The following is a 17,465-nucleotide window of genomic DNA, read 5'->3' on the forward strand; positions in this document are numbered from 1 at the left end:
GACAAAATGTACTGGCTGTAATGGTGAACAGGTGACTGAGAGATGTTGCAAAGTTTGTAAATGAATGTCTTGATTGCAAAGTTATTTTTTCAGCACTATTGTAACTTTGAATGGTCACTGCATGGGACAGTTTTTTTAGGGAAGTCCTCCTGTAGATAATCTGTTCCAAGTATGGTACAACTCTGATTTAGAGGACTCAGAGAGGGTTCGCAATTTGGGAGTCCTCCTGGATCCGCAGCTGACGTTAGAACATCACCTGTCAGCTGTGACCAGGGGGGCCTTTGCCCAGGTTCGCCTGATGCACCAATTGCGACCCTATCTGGACCGGGAGGCCCTTTGGATGGTCAGTCACGCCCTCGTCACCTCAAGTCTGGATTACTGTTAACGCGCTCTACATGGGGCTGCCCCTGAAGAGTGTTCGAAGAATTCAGTTTGTCTAGTACACAGTGGCACGAGTGATAGTGGGTGTACTTAGGTACTCCCACGTTACACCTATCCTCCGCGTGCTGCACTGGCTTCCCATTGGTCTCCGGACATGCTTCAAGGTGCTAGTCGTTACTTTTAAAGCCTTACATGGTATCGGACCTGACTACCTGAGAGACCACCTCCTGCCACTTACCTCCCAGAGACCTATAAGATCGCACAGACTAGGCCTCCTCCGGATTCCATCTGCCGGTCAATGTCGGCTGGTGATTCCCCGGGGGAGGGCTTTCTCTGTAGCTGCGCTGGCCCTATGGAACGATCTCCCCGTTGAGATCCGGACCCTTACTACCCTTCTGGCCTGTTGAATTATTCAGCCCCATCCTAAGTTGTGAATGTTGTGGACCTTTTAATGTTGTTTTGTTTTTTGTATGTTTCCCCTTCCCTTTTTTACTTGTAAGCCGCCCTGAGTCTCTCGGGAGTGGGCGGCATACAAACTAATTAAATAAATAATAAAAATAATAATGATTGAAGGCAGGTTTTGTTATGGTATCAAGAACATATTATTACGGATAATATATTAGACCCATACAGGGAGCCAAAGTACAGCATGCTTTTAGCTATACATTACACTCAGCCATAAAGAGCCTGAGTCTGATTTTTTTAGAAAAAGGACTGGTTTGGGGCGAATGCAACAAAGAAGTTGGGAGAAGGATGGAACGGATCTCATTTCCCTTAGCTTTGTTTTTCTCTTATTAATATATACCGTACTATGAACAGCAGCTCCTTTGATTAATTTATATTTTATGGGTCCGTTTTATGGTTAATCAAAATAGATCCAATAAACGCAAATCAGATGAGGTGAATGGAGAGCTAAAACAAGAAAGTAATGCAGAAAATGAGGAGGAAGAAGAGGAGGAGGAACTGCCAGGAGAAAAGGTATGCTTGCAACTTAGTTTTCTCCTATATGGCATGGGCTGGCTAGAACTTTCAATTTAACCCAGTGGTTCCCAAACTTGGCAACTTTAAGACTTGTGGACTTCAACTCCCAGAATTCTCTAGCCAGCTAGTCTTCTGGCTGGAGAACTCTGGGAGTTGAAGTCCACAAGTCTTTTTTTTTTTTTAAAGTTCAAAAGTTTTATTTCTTTTAAAACAAACATTTCATCATTCCTCAATCAGTAAGACATTGAAGTACAATTTTTTGTGTGTCAAAATAGTTCTAGTTTACCACCAAATTCTTGTCTAGCCTAATGTATACCCCTCCCTCCCTCCACCCTCCCCCCAACCCCCCCTCCTCCCCCCCCCCACTTCCCAGAACCCGTACACGGTATGGATTTTTAACAAACACGGTCTAAGATCTATTGAGAAAAAAGAAATAAATTAATGACATCTCTACATTGATCTTAGCTTCTTCTTGCTGAGCTAACTTTAAACAATTTAAATCATTTCTGATCTTAAGCATAGGCTATCTGGAATTTCTTAGTCCCGTATTTGTTTTGTATATAGTCAATCCATTTTTTCCAGTCTCGTTTATATCTCTCATTTGAGTGATCTTTAAGATATGCCGATATTTTAGCCATCTCGGCTAAGTTTGTGACTTTCAATGTCCATTCTTGAATTGTAGGCAAGTCTTCCTTCTTCCAGTATTGCGCCACCAACAGTCTTGCTGCCGTAGTTAGGTGCAGAATCAAATTAGTCTCTACCACTGTAAAGTCAGTACATATACCTAGTAAGAATAACTGAGGAGTAAACTTTATCCTTCTTTTAAAAACATTTTGCATAATCCACCATATTTTTATCCACAAGTCCACAAGTCTTAAAGTTGCCAAGTTTGGGAACCACTGACTTAACCCATCTGACAGTTGAGAAGGCTTATGAAATTCTTTGAAAGTTTAGTTTTCCTGTGCCTCCTCCCCCCCCTAAAAGCACCCGAATACCTCACTGTGAAATATATATCACCCAGGACAAATTCATTTTGGATTGAATATTAACAGAGTTGCCCTTTTGTGAGGAAGATTTTTATTGATGCTAATTAGATCTAGCTTCGGCATGCAATTACAGGTAGTCTCAACTTACAACCATAATTGAGCCAAGAATTACAGTTGTACATTATTGCAGTTGTTAAGTCAGTGTTTCTCAACCTTGGCAACTTGAAGATGTCTGGACGGCTGGGGAATTCTGGGAGTTGAAGTCCGGACATCTTCAAGTTGCCAAGGTTGAGAAACACTGTGTTAAATAGATGATCATGTCAACATGCCCAATTTTACAAGCTTCTTGGCGGTGGTCATCAAGTGAACATGGCAGTCATTAAGCAAATGTGATCGTTAAGTGAAACCCTTTATCCAACGGCCAGTTTTGGTGAACTAATTGCCAAATGCCCAATATGCAGTGGCATGACCATGGGGGGGGGAGGGGTTGTGTAGCTGCCATAACTTCAAAATTGGATCATAAGTAACTTTTGGAGACTCTGTCATAACTTTAAGTGGTTGCTAAGTGAGGACTACTTGTAATTTTAAAAGTATGTAAACTTTTTACCCTTTTTTTTTGTTTTCCATTTCCCTCTCAAGGAACAGGATGAGAAAAGAATCAAAACCGAAGCCAAAGAAGTGTAAGTACTGTAAACTGGACACTTAAAATCTAAGGTACTTTCCTCTCCACGGCTTAGTAGCAGTTACCTAAAACAATGATCCCAAAGATGAATATGCTTGAAAGCAAGTTGCCTTTTTTATCGAGAGTGAATCATCAGGCAGAATTCAGTGTTAATTCAATGCAGCATCCATGGAAAAGGGGTCAGTGATAAAAGGGGGTCAGAGATTTCCGATTTTGTAAGGCAGGTAGCAATTCAAATATTGCTTGTTCTTCATTCTGTGGATTTCACTGTCTTGTGATCTCTAGGTTTATAAACCCACATTTCCTAGAATTGTTAGTCCTGTTAGAAAGGAATTATTGGCATTTTAGGCCCAATCTCATTGAGATTCTTGATCACAAAGGCTGCCGCATTTTCTCTTTTTCATATCAAGATGCAAGAGATACATCCCTTTTGTATGTGATCACAGTCATCTAGTCCCTGTCATATCAAGGTTCGAGGTTCATTTTATTTATATGCCGCCCTATTCCCAGCGGGACTCAGGGCGGCGCACAAACCCAATGGAGGGGAAGGGAAACACAAGAACTACAGCAAAAAGTACAGGGAATTTAAAACGACCAACAGCCACACGATTCGAGAGGGGAAGGGAACTCATTGACCCCAGGCCTGCCGACACAGCCAGGTTTTAACGGCTTTTCGGAAGGCCTGGAGAGAAGTGAGGGTCCGAATCTCTGCAGGGAGCTCGTTCCAAAGGGCCGGAGCCGCTACAGAGAAGGCCCTCCCCCGGGTAGTAGCCAGATGACATTGGCTAGTAGACGGAACCCGGAGGAGGCCTAATCTGTGTGATCTAATGGGTCTTTGGGAGGTGTACTACAGGGCTGTACAGTTGTTGCAGAGCTACAGTTCTAAGCAGGCTTGGTCAGACTGTCCTGGAGTGCTGACTGTTTTATCTTAGCAACATCAGAAGAACCAACTCTAATCTTGCAGAACTTGCTGAAGTATGAAGGAGAGTTGGCTGCTCTGTTTTTGTAGCAGAGCCTTCTCCATTTGAATAGAGAGAGGGAAAAGAATAATAAAATCAGTTCTTAACTTTTTTTAAAAAAAAATTGGTAATCTTGACTGAGTAAAAGTGGCCCTTTAGTTATACTTAGGTGTTCTGACCCCCCCCCCCTTTCATACACCAAAGCACGCCGAGATAAAGATACTTCAAGGATTTATTAACACACAGACTGGACCTTGGCAGCAATCCAGCACAGACCAGACCTTGGCAGCAATCCGGCCTGCCAAGCTAGCCACGATAGCTTCTCCAGCTCTAGTAAATACATTGATTCCTGCAACGAGCGTGTGGAAAGTCATTCCATTTATAGTCTTGAGAGGAGCCTAATTACCACCAGCTGAGTTCAATTATCTCCTGTAACTGCGTAACTGTTCTTCACGCCTATTAGCCCTCCGTTGCCGGGCATCCAGGATCAACTCTCTTGTCTCCTCCCCACTGCTCCAATGCATGACGTCAGGATCACACTCCCTTGTCTCCTCTCCACTGCTCCAAGGCTCAGGCGCCTCCTGGTAGCCAACCAGCCTCTCTGTGCACTGCTCAGAGTCGGAACCCTGTCCAGGGTCCTCCAGAGCCGACTCATAGCGCCCCTCGCTGTCGGAGTCTGGTGGCAGCTCCAACGGCTCCTGCTGGGCCACAACACTTAGGTTCCTTTGTTTATGTTGATGTGACACTCCGGGAAGTTAGTTCAGAAAAGGAAATGGAGGGGGGATGGTAGAAAGCACGAGCAGAAAAAAGCATGGAGTTTACAAGAATGAAAGAAACAGGAATGTTATGTTTCCATCAGAACAGAAACGGCTTCTTCCAAGTTTAATAAAAATTCAGCATTTGCCCAACACTTCATTATGCTTCTGCAGAGATTGAAAGTAATAATTATAAAACTGGAGCAGAACCACAGTCTCTTCTGTTTCCATAATAGTGGAAATTTACTATAATATAGCCAATTATATACCTCCTTGGCAAACTTTGTTTTTAATGTGCTTATTTGTACAAAGAAATACTATGCAAGTGCATTTAAATTTATATTCCACCTTTTGAATATAGGATTCTAGTAAGCAATTTTGCAATAAAAGGCGCCACGGTAATCATAAATGTGCTACTGTTGGTTATTGGGATCCAAACACTTTACAAAATTATCAAATATCTTAAACTTGTTATAATAGCCTGTAATATCCCTAATTCTGTCATTATGTATGTCCCTTCTCCCCAGGTCTGAGATAAAAGAAGAAGTAAATCAGATTAAAACTGTAACTCCTGTTAAAGTAAGTAGCTACTTTGTTTGTGTGATTTTGTTTGTTTAATGAATTAAAAAACACCATCTATACTATATTTGCTAAAATGAAGTGTTGAAAGTAGTTTGGTGCAGATGAGCCTTTCCCTGTTGGGTGGCAAATCATATTGTGTATATGTACACAATTTGGCTGAGAAACATGTTTTAATTAGCTGTATCTGCTATTGTTTTGGTGAAAGCTAGTAAATATTACAATGGCCAAACATTCTAAAGCACCCCATATACATAATAGATAACCTTTATGAGATAATGGTCCTCTCTAGCTACTGACAATTCAGGATCAGAGTTTTTGAATAAGACCAGAAGAAATGTAACAATCACCTGCATGGTTAAGTGGCTACAGATAATCATGCTGCTGTTTGCTAATGGCTGTTTTATTGTGTGCTTAGCAATGTTCCTTTGCAAGTTACTGTGGAAATGTTTGGCATTACCTCCTGCCTGTCATGGGTAAACATTGAACTCTTTCCAACTTGAAGCCTTTTAACACCTGCAAGTCTTCAGCCAACATGAACACGGTAGTGCATTATATCTGAAAAGCATCAACTTGAAAAAATCTGCAGTTAATTGAAACTAAACAATCACATAGGTTATAATGTGGTTTGTTTACATTAAGCAAAACCAGTGCATAATTTCAGCTGTGATGCTTGTGTACTATAGAACGTGGCTTTAAAAAGCTATAGCTTTACATAATATATAAATCTAGTATCATACTTCAAAATGTTATATAAATATAAATGTTCATAAATGAGGGACGCGGTGACTCGGTGGGTAAGACACTGAGCTTGTTGATCAGGAAGTTCAGTGGTTCGAATCCCTAGCGCCGCGTAACGGAGTGAGCTCCCATTACTTTTCCCAGCTTCTGCCAACCTAGCAGTTTGAAAACATGTAAAAATGCAAGTAGAAAAATTTAGGAACCACCTTTGGTGGGAAGGTAACAGCTTTCCATGCGCCTTCGGCATTTAGTCATGTTAGCCACATGACCACGGAGACATCTTCAGATAGCGCTGGCTCTTCAGCTTTGAAACGGAGATGAGCACCGCCCTCTAGAGTAGGGAATGACTAGCACATATGTTCTAGGGGAACCTTTACCTTTTATGCTTTTAAATATTATTGCTCTTTGCTTGCATGAAGTAATGATTACATACTATTTGAAAATAGCATTATCTTATTATAAAATATCCAGGTTCCTGGTTACCTAAATTTAGTATTCTAGCTATGTACTTTTTCTAGGACATTTTACATAAGGCTCCTTTCAGAATGCTAACTCCGCATCTCTAATTCACTTCCTCATGAGCTTTTCAATTAACATGAGACGTTTTTTGTAAAATGATAAACTTCTTTATTTATAAAAGAAGCTGACAGGGCAGAATAGGAATTTGAAAAGCTGTTTCATTTTACTGTCTATTCTTTATATAAATACCTACGGTCCACTTTGATTTGGAGGTGAGCAAAACAGAACAAACTGGCAACTAAATGCATAAATACAGTAGCTAAAGTTATCTTGGATTTCTTCATTGAAGCAAGGTTGGAAACACCACATGTAGCCCCCTCAAGTGCCATCCTGCGAGAGCTGGAATGCCCTGGACCTGCCACTGAATTTCAGCGGCATGCAAAGACCCACCCCTGAATTAAGAACTGAAAATGCAGAGTTCGTGCCTTCATGATAACTTCAATATGTTGATTCCATATTCCAATGTATTGTTTTCAAAATTAGATTCAGCAGCGATTCCTGCATTAATTACATATTTCTGATGTCTGAGTGCAGTTTTTCTGTCATGCATTTTTCTTCCAGACGACCCCTCCCAAGTGCATGGAATGCAGGCAATACTTGGACGACCCTGATCTGAAGTTCTTTCAAGGAGATCCAGATGATGCAGTAAGTTGGCCCACTTTTGCAGCTGAAAAACTTCCTCATTTGGAGGAAAAAAATAATACTAATTGTAACTGAACATATACTGTACAATGAAAGTGAGGTATTTGGTTATACTAGGTGAAAAATCTGGGATGGTAAATATTGGAGAATATGGATGTTAAAACACCTGTAACCAAACAACATGCTGTATGTGATGATGTTTTTGTGTGTGTGTGTGTTTTTGTTTTGTTTTCTTTATTGTTGTGTGTATGTGTTGTCTGTGTAACAAAAATTTAAAAAAATTATATAAAAATATGAATATACATACAGTATGTATGCTAAATGTAATAATATATAATTGGCATTATGTAGAATATGGTGATTGATATAAAAACAATATACTGAAATATTGAATAATCAAATAACAAGTTGAATAAGCAATAATGGAAGATCTTAACGTAAGATAAATGTTGGTATTAATATTAGTTATTTGTCTGTTAAATGTAACAAATATGATTGATAATATTTTATTCACATCAAAAGATATGATAATTAAGATAGGGTGATTGGTTCAAAAATAGCATATTGAAATATTGAATAATTAAACAAAAAATAAAATTTAATATTAAGATGTGTAAAAAAAAATAAAAAACTTCCCTCATTTGAACGTTGTCAGGATGAAAACCAAATGTTCTTTACTCCTAGCTGGATGAACCAGAGATGTTGACAGATGAACGCTTGTCCATTTTTGATGCCAACGAAGATGGGTTTGAAAGCTATGATGACCTGCCACAGCACAAAGTAACATTTTTTAGGTAAAACTTTATTCATTGTAAAGTGTAAATTGGAAGGTGATCTGATTTGGAGAGATTCAAAACCACGTGGATTTTTCTCTTTTTTTATGAAGTAGGCTTCTTCTACCCACAAGTTTGAGTTTCTTAAAAGTAATTTTATTAAAAATTACAATTCACCACAACAAAAACTAATGCAAACTGAAAAAAAGAAAGAAAATAGAAAAAAGAAAGAATATATCAACGAAAGAGAAAATAAATATATAAAGGAGTGACACAAACAAGTATTAACAATTTTAATAAATTACCACCTTATCTTAGAATACAAATGATTTCTTTTTCCCATATCATATCTCTTATCTATAAACAAATCCATAAAACCCATCATCTCAATCTTGATGTCAGCAAAAAGTCATTAAGTGAAGTAGTGTGGTGTGTTGATAATTTTGGTTGTCAACTTTCCAGATTTACGACAAGATTTCTGAGGTGTAATGATCAGGAATATGTACAATATGTAGAGAAATGTGATTGGAATATATTCTTACTATTCTTATCATATTGGAGGTTTGATATCCTTTTCCAGTCCTCTTGGACATCTGATTTAATAATCATGATATTTTTCTTGAGCAAACCCCAATGTGAATTTGGATGGATGGATTTAACCTCGAATACATTAATTTAACTTTGCTTAGATTAAGTTGAACTTGCCTTTTGTTCTCCCTGTTACTATGGGTGGATAACTCTAATCCTCAAGGTTCCTTTCGGCAGTCCTGCTAAGCCCCTTCTAAGTGCTGAAAATTGGCTGCAGTTTTATTTTCCAAAATCATGTCTAGAAACCCATTTCTTTTTTTTAATATTTGAGATCTGTGAAATTATACAATGGTATCTTGTTCTGACCCCCCCTCATCCTACACTAAAGCAGACAGGACCTTGGCAGCAAGCCAGCACAGACTAACCTTGGCAGCAATCCAGCCTGCCAAGCTAGCCACAAAAGTTCTCCAACTTTAGTGAATATGTTGACTCCTGCAAAGGGGCGTGTGCACAATCATTCCTTTTATAGTCTTGAGAGGAGCCTAATTACCACCATCTGAGTGCAATTATCTCCTGTAACTGCCTAACTGTTCCTTCCACCTATTAGCTGTTCGTTGCCAGTCATCCAAGAACAACTCCCTTGTCTCCTCCCCACTGCTCCAATGCATGACGTCCGGAACACACTCCCTTGTCTCCTCCCCACTGGTCCAAGGCTCAGGTGGCTCCTGGTGGCCAACCAGCCTCTCTGCGCCCTGCTCGGAGTCAGAACCCTGTCCAGGGTCCTCCAGAGCCGACTCATAGGGCCCCTCGCCGTCGGAGTCTGGTGGCAGCTCCAACGGCTCCTGCTGGGCCACAACACTACCTGCCCATAAAAATAGCCCAAACTTAAAAGTAATGCAGGAAATGTTTGTAGCCTGAAATTCCCCCTTGTGTTAGCAGCGGCAAATGACGTTTTTCAGGGTGGACCTACTCTGCCAATGCAAGTCTGCATTCTTGGAACGAAGCCAGAGTCTTCAGCCCAGTCTGGTCTCTACCCAGCTGCCCAATGTATATTTTTCAAGCTGTTTAGATTTGTTTTGGTGAAAGTGACAAAAGACCTTGTAAACAAGCAAATACACATAACATGCTATCCTCATGAACGTCATTCACTTTCCCTAACTCACTCCACCGTGGCCTTACTATCAGCGCTTCCTTTTGAGTTTTTCATTGCAAAAGCACAAGTCTTTACATGTATTGCCTTGTTACATGGGAACTGTTCTGTGTATATTACTCTTAGGCAGTAGGTTTGTATTTTGCTGTAATAAATAGCAAGAGTAAAATTGGATCGATAAAAATCTACACCCATTACATTTTCTTTTCAGTGTATATGATCGAAAAGGTCATCTATGCCCATTTGATACCGGCCTCATAGAAAGGAATATTGAACTCTACTTCAGTGGTGCTGTGAAGCCAATATATGATGATAACCCCTGCCTGGATGGTAAGAGAAACGGGGGCTTGCTTAGTGCAAGGCTAAGGGAATTTGAACCCTAGATCTTTATCAGTGATCATTTTCTGCACCCTGTGATTTGTGTAAAACCTGTCTAGAATATTCAGAATGGTGATCAGATAAAGAGTTTCCTGCTGGCTCTACGGTCCTGGGATTCCAGAACTTCCTGCTGGCTTTACGGTCCTGGGATTCCAGAACTTCCTGCTGGCTTTACGGTCCTGGGATTCCAGAACTTCCTGCTGGCTTTACGGTCCTGGGATTCCAGAACTTCCTGCTGGCTTTACGGTCCTGGGATTCCAGAACTTCCTGCTGGCTTTACGGTCCTGGGATTCCAGAACTTCCTGCTGGCTTTACGGTCCTGGGATTCCAGAACTTCCTGCTGGCTTTACGGTCCTGGGATTCCAGAATTTCCTGCTGGCTTTACGGTCCTGGGATTCCAGAACTTCCTGCTGGCTAGTGTTAACAGATGGGGTCTTTTAAGTTATTATATCCAGATCTATTAGAAAATATCTCACATAATAATTTGCATTATTAAAAGAGTGGTGCTGAATACTGCTATTATGAAGTTATTTCTTTGTGTTTACTAAACACTTCTCCTGTGTGCTGCTTGGGGAATCCAATCATGGGTTAACTTTGTCCATTAGCCTAGAGACTGAGTATGTAAATTTTGACCACGCCTCCTCTGACTGGACCTAGGCATTCACCAGGAGTCAACCCTGAATTGGAGGCACCATACCCAAAAAAATCTTTATACATGTATATACATACGTACGTACGTACGTACGTACGTATATTCTATTAGATTTTTACAACCCCCGGTATGCCCAAATATGGGAGGAAGATCACTACTTCCATTCTCTGTCCTTCGGCTCTTCACAAGAGACCATCCAGGCAGAAACCCAATATTTTTACTGTTGCCTTTTTGTTACATTTTGTTGTATTTGTGCTGATAAATAAATAAAGGGAGACTAGTATAGATCTATTTCAAGCTATTTAGCTCTCATCAGCTAGCCATACCCTTAACCTCTAATAGATACCTTTCACCCTGGCTTGGCTGATAACGGATAAGAGCCTGTGGCCTAATGGCTAAGATGTCTGCCTAATATGTAATATAGCCCAGGTTCAAATCCCAGTAAGGGTATCGCTAGCTGATGAGAGCTAAATAGCTTGAAATAGATCTATACTAGTCTCCCTTTATTTATTTATCAGCACAAATACAACATATGTATATTCGTTAACATATAATTTACTATGATACTAATAGTGAAATGATAACCTTAGTTAGGATAAATAACCAGGCCATAGAAATGTTAATGTATACTTTTGGTGAATGATAAGTAGAAATGTTAACAACTCTTAGATTATCTTACATGTTTAACGTTTATTTCCTTAGCACGTAATTAACTAATTTGGGATTGAGGGAAAAGACCTATAAATCTTATTAATAGATCATTGTTTAAAGATGGCTATAAAGGTATAATATTGTGTGGGCCTGTGGAGAGGAGAGGTGAGATAAACAGTAAATAACTTTTAGTCAACTACAATAATAACAAAGAAGTGTTAATGGATAATATCTAATGATATATACAGGTGTGTTATGGGGGAGAAATGCTTAGATATCTTACTTAACTGAAGTTGTTTTAGAATATGTCATAAAGGTGTAACGTTATTGGAGATCTATTGAAACTGCAAATGAATGCCAGTAGGTGGTTGTGTCTTTAAATATAAATGATTCTAGATAAAAACATGTTTAAATAATGGTAATCAAATGAGAATTGTGGTACAGGGATAGTAAAATACGTAATTTTTCCTTCTTGACTTAAAATGTACAACTCGATTTGAATGAAGTATATGTAAGGATGGTGGAAGAAACGCACAGAATATATTTGTAACCAATCGATAACGCTTTCTACAAGGTGTTACGAAAGATGATTCTTTTTGTGTGTGTGTTTTTTTGTTTAACTTAAACAATAAAAAACATTTCCAAAAAAAATCTTCATGCCAACAAGATGTGAAGACATTTTACAAGACATTAAATAATTGGGCCTTTCAGTTTCATAAATGCACAATTGGAAAGGAAAGCTAGGAACTTTCAAAGTGACACTTATTGTAATATACATTGCTTATGTTATTTGGGACAAAAATTCAGAAGTTGTTGTTCCACTTAAAACGTGAGATTTCAGACTTTTCAAGAGCCAGCCAGAGACAAAGTTCACACTTAAGTCAAGGCTATATTTGGAGACTGAATTGAAAAACTGATAACTTCCAGGTAGACAAGGAAGCATTTTCAGATTTCTAAAGCAAGTATATGCAATCTCTTTTGGACCAAGGCTATATAGTTGCACTTTGAGTGCTCTTATAGTTCCCTACTCCAAGGAGTGGGCGAGACCAGTCATGAATTTCAACTAGGTACAGTTCACATCATTTCCCATGTGTCTCATCATTTGTACCACATTAAATATTACAGCGTGGTGGCAATTTCAGGAACCATGCGGCATAGTTAGATTGTGCGCCTTTTGTCCTAAAAAAAGGAAAGGCTGAGAAAATAAGACTACACAATGTTGTATTTAGTGATGGACATCTATCTGGTTTGATAATTAAGTTATAAAAATTCAGAAATGTTACTGATATTCAAGAGACGTGAAATAAATATTAAAACAACAACAATAGTCAGGAAAACCATGGCGATGGGTTAAATCTCCTTTATATTTCTGTTACTGTTGTAGGGGGTGTCCGAGCCAAAAAAATGGGCCCCATCAACGCTTGGTGGATCACTGGTTTTGATGGAGGGGAGAAAGCTTTAATTGGCTTCACCACAGGTAAGGTCAATTTGGCAGAGATTAATTCTCAGAAGTGTCCATTGTGTTTCTCTTACATGCTGGGTTCAGAGGGCATTAAGATGCAATCAGGTAGACAAAATTGAGTCTGGTTGAACCAAAGTATTCCTTTACATTCTGTTGCCCTTCCCCAACGCACATTCCACACTGAGGTCATTTTAAATGCTATATATTAGAAACCACAAGTCTCCCCAATTCATGATGATTTTTGCCACACTGCACTTGTTTCATCTGATGAAGGTATAGTACATGCTCTACGAGGCATGATATGTTAAGTTCTTTGAGATAGGTAAAAAGCAACTGATTTCAATCCATCATGGTTGCGTGCTTATAATTTTTAAAATAATAGGTTACGTTCCTAGTTATGTTTATGTCCCCACCCAGGTCCCATTAACTGGGCATGCATTTGCTCTGTCTTCTAGCCTTTGCAGATTACATCCTGATGGAACCCAGTGACGAATATGCCCCCATCTTTGCACTGATGCAAGAGAAGATTTACATGAGCAAGATTGTTGTTGAATTCTTGCAGAACAATCCTGACGTCAGCTATGAGGACCTGCTGAATAAGATAGAGGTTAGTCTGACTAAGCAGGGAAGCTCCATTTTTTTTTTTATGCAGTGTAAAAGAAAATGCCAATATATTGCTTGTTCACAGAAGGCATAAACCAAGCTATGGAATTATAGATAACTTGTTCTGACCCCCTCCTCTGTCCAGTAACGAATGCCGAGACAAGCTTAACTGGAATGTACTTTAATAGCAAGACACCAAGACCTCGGTGGCTGAAAGCCAAGCAGAACAAATAGATAAGGACCTTGGCAGCAACTCAGACAAACTCAGGCAGCAATAAACACAGATAAGGCTTGGCAGCAATCCAGCCTGCCAAGCTCCCAGTACTGTCTTCCGACATTCAATCCTGCGTTGACTTCTGCAAAGAGGGCCGTGTGCACAAGTAGCTTTTATAGTCTGGAGAGGAGCCTAATGACCACCAGCTGAGTGCAATCACCTCCTGTAATTGTGTAATTGTTCCTGACACCTAGTAGCTCTTTGATGGCGTGCATCCAGGAACAACTCACTACTGGCCCCCGGCTCACTCTCCCTTGTCTCCTCCCCACTGGTCCAAGGCTCAGCGCCTCCTGGTGGCCAACCAGCCTCTCTGCACCCTGCTTGGAGTCGGAACCCTGTCCAGGGTCCTCCACCTCCTCCAGAGCTGACTCATAGGGCCCCTCGCTGTTGGGAGTCTGGTGGCAGCTCCAACGGCTCCTGCTGGGCCACAACAGATACTATACAACATTCGGCTTATCAGATTGTTGCTTCCCAAATATAGAAAGAGAGACCTTGACAGGAATATTAAAGAACTTCTACCTGGCCAAAGAGAGCTAAAGGTTGATGTCAACATCGCTAGGTAAACCTGTCTAGGAAATCAATTCTATAGGAAAACTAAAACTATAATTTATTGCAACAGCCTGTAATAGCAGAATCCTGCAAGTCTGATTGAGGTTTCTCCTAATTATTACATCAGTGAATTGGGGAAACATTTGCCTGAGCCTCTTCCAAATATTATTTGGATTCCCCTGACTTAAAGGATGTTTCAGCCTCAGATCATGGAATGCTGTGTCATCAATCAGAAAAAAAGCAAATGAACAGTATACACTCCTTGTTTCAAAACTCTTTCAATAGTCCATAAATCCAGAATAGGTAAGTGTTTCTCTTCAGATTTTGCTGAACTACAGCTTCCTGCAGCCTCAGCCCACAAGGAGTGCTTGGAATATGATTTCAGTAATATTTGACGGGCCTCTGTTCCCTAACAAACTTACAAAAACTGTTTGGTGCAGTTAAGGCACCAACTTAAGCCAAGAGACCATAAATTCTAGTCCTGCTTAGACACAAATCCAGATGGGTGGCCTTGGGCCAGTCAATCTCTCACCCCTACGAAAAATTAAAGGGCAAAGCACTTCTTAAAATGTTGTCAATAAAACTACATTTTCTTGTCCAGTTAGTCAAGAGTACTCAAGATTGACTCAAAGGGACCAAAAAAAAAAGTATACATCATAATGACTTGTGGTAGTTCTTTTTTTTTTTAATCACTGAATTTTGCTACAATAGTATTCTATTTCTAAAACTTTACATTCATTAAATAGTTGAAGATTCCATTGTGTTGCTAATTGAATTGGGCAGTTGCAAAATGGTATCGAGATTTGTTTCCAGAGTGAGGTTTGGGAGGAGTAACCAATGGGTATTAACCCTGCCATCTTGCCCTTGGAGTCTGAGGATAATCCTTTGAAGCCACGCCTCTGATCCTCCTCTTGCTCTCCCAGATTAACCTCAGACTCGAGCCCAGAAGGAGTGTTTCTCTGACTCTCCCTCACCTGGAAAGTTTAGGGTTTTTTTTTTGTTTTTTTTTTTTGCCTTCAGGTTTTTCTAGGATTGCAGCCTTTTCCCCTGATACTGTAGTTTAAAAGCATAAGTATTTGGGGGTCACAAAGTTACCAAATGGAGATATCCTGCTTTTTCTCTAAAGAATTGAAGACAGTTTATAAGGCAGTTTTTCTGCTTATATCTTACAACATTCCTGTGTGTTGGGCACACCTGAGGGGGGAAAAAAACACCTGGGAAAATGGGGATTTGAACCTGGGTTTTCTCAATCCTGGTTTAATAAAGCATCCCCTGCTCCAAACTGCCTTCCTAAGCGTGACCCGTCAAATGTAGGCTCGACAAAAGCGCGCCGACAAAACCGTGGCAAGAAAACAGCGAAGACGAAATCGCGCCCACAGAAGCGCGCCGATAAATGCGCGCCGATGAAAGCGTGATTAGGGTTAAAGTAAGGGTTAGGGTTATTACGTTGTATTATGTTGTTTGTTGATGGCACGCTTTCGTCGGCGCGCATTTATTGGCGCGCTTCTGTGGGCACGATTTCGTCTTCGCTGTTTTGTCACGGCGGTTTTGTCAGCGCGCTTTTGTCGAGCGTGCATTTATCGGTGAACCCTTCCCAAGGCCTTTGAAGATCAGGAACCTTAGAGAATAGATGGGACCTCTGATTGGGGGGGAGTGTTGAGGGAGGCAGCTCATGTGTGCCTTTCTTCCTGCATAGCTTATCTGAAAACCATAATTAACTCTCCTTGATTTTCTCCAGACCACAGTTCCTCCTGCTGGATTGAACTTCAACCGTTTCACGGAAGATTCCCTTCTGCGACATGCCCAGTTTGTAGTGGAGCAGGTGGAGAGCTACGATGAGGCTGGGGATAGTGATGAGCCTCCAGTCCTTATCACGCCTTGCATGAGGGACCTGATTAAGCTGGCGGGAGTCACCTTGGGGAAAAGGTAGGAGGGCAGTTGGGCTCTATGTGGGGGGGGTTCACTGGCTCAAAGGAAACGTCTGTCTTGTAACAAAATACATACTTTGCATTGGTCTGGCTTTAAGTGAAGGCAAATTCTTTACCATGAACTGCCAGGTTTTACTGGTAGTCTTCCAACCATTAGTGACCATTCAAAGTTACAATGGCGCTGAAAAAAAGAGACTTATGACTGTTTTTCATACTTACGACCATTGCAGCATCCCTGTGGTTACATGATCAAAATTCAGACCCTTGGCAACTCGTGACCCGTCAAAATCGCGGTCCACTAAAGCGCGCCCGATCAAAGCGCGTACGTGACATCATCAGCAGCGCGACAAATAAAATTAAAAATAAATTAAAATTAAATTAAAGCAAGCCGATTCACATAAAGGTAAGGGTTAGGGTTAGGTTAAGGGTTAGGGTTAGGTTTAGGGTTACGTTAAGCGTTAGGGTTAGGGTTAGTGTTAGGTTAAGGGTTAGCGTTAGGTTTAGCGTTAGGTTAAGGGTTAGGTTAGGGGTTAGGTTTAGGGTTAGGTTTGGGGGGGGGTAGGGTAAGGTTTTCGCGTTAATTTTAAATTTACCGCTCACAGCGTGCCGTTTTCGTCGCGCTGTGATGACGTCACGTACGTGCTTTCGTCGAGTGCGCTTTAGTCTACCGCGGATTTGTGGTGGAACCTGGCAACTGATTTCTATTTATGATGGTTCAAGTGTAATCATGCAATCACTTTTTGCAATCTTTCTGACAAAGTCAATGGGGAAGCCAGGCTCATTTAACAACTGTGTTACTAACTTAGTCATTGCAGTGATTCACTTAACAATTGTGGCAAGAAAGGTCATGAAATTGGGCAAAATGGGGCAATGGGATTTGGGGCTAAATTGGGGTCATAAGTTGAGGACTAGTTATATTACACTGAAACAATTTACGTAATTTATTCAAAACTAACTCTTGTTTGGGATGAGAAGGAACTCCTCATGGCACCTGGGCCGGGTAAAGATCCAGCTTCCCACTGATCAGCTGTATTGTAGCTGAGAAAATGGCTGGACAATTTGAAGAAAATCTCTCCCCCCCCCCCCCCCAAAAAAAAAAAAAACACATTTTTGCCTTCCTATCCTCAAAATGGGATCCAACATGCATATTGGTCAACATTTGAAAATAGATCTGGTCATGAAGTGAACTAATTTATGAAAAGGAAAGCTTATTTCAGAAAAACCTTCAGTTTTCCAAAGTTTGCAAAGAGGAGAAAAGTGGGGGGGGGGGTTGGAAAGAAGAGTAATAATAC

The 17,465-nt window shown here is 40.5% G+C and overlaps 1 protein-coding gene across 1 annotated transcript in view; it reads left to right on the plus strand.

Moving 5' to 3' along the window:
- DNMT1 (DNA methyltransferase 1) overlaps positions 1-17,465 on the plus strand; it is a 59,323-nt gene that overhangs the window by 14,111 nt on the left and 27,747 nt on the right. Inside the window, exons 6-14 of the mRNA XM_032210202.1 lie at positions 1,257-1,359; positions 2,988-3,028; positions 5,272-5,323; positions 7,145-7,228; positions 7,910-8,019; positions 9,888-10,006; positions 12,742-12,834; positions 13,275-13,426; positions 15,984-16,171. Of these exons, the coding sequence (XP_032066093.1) occupies positions 1,257-1,359; positions 2,988-3,028; positions 5,272-5,323; positions 7,145-7,228; positions 7,910-8,019; positions 9,888-10,006; positions 12,742-12,834; positions 13,275-13,426; positions 15,984-16,171 (942 nt within the window). The remainder of the gene's footprint in view (positions 1-1,256; positions 1,360-2,987; positions 3,029-5,271; positions 5,324-7,144; positions 7,229-7,909; positions 8,020-9,887; positions 10,007-12,741; positions 12,835-13,274; positions 13,427-15,983; positions 16,172-17,465) is intronic.

Source organism: Thamnophis elegans, chromosome 2 (genome assembly GCF_009769535.1).
Source record: "Thamnophis elegans isolate rThaEle1 chromosome 2, rThaEle1.pri, whole genome shotgun sequence".
In the NCBI taxonomy this organism is placed as follows: domain Eukaryota; kingdom Metazoa; phylum Chordata; class Lepidosauria; order Squamata; family Colubridae; genus Thamnophis; species Thamnophis elegans.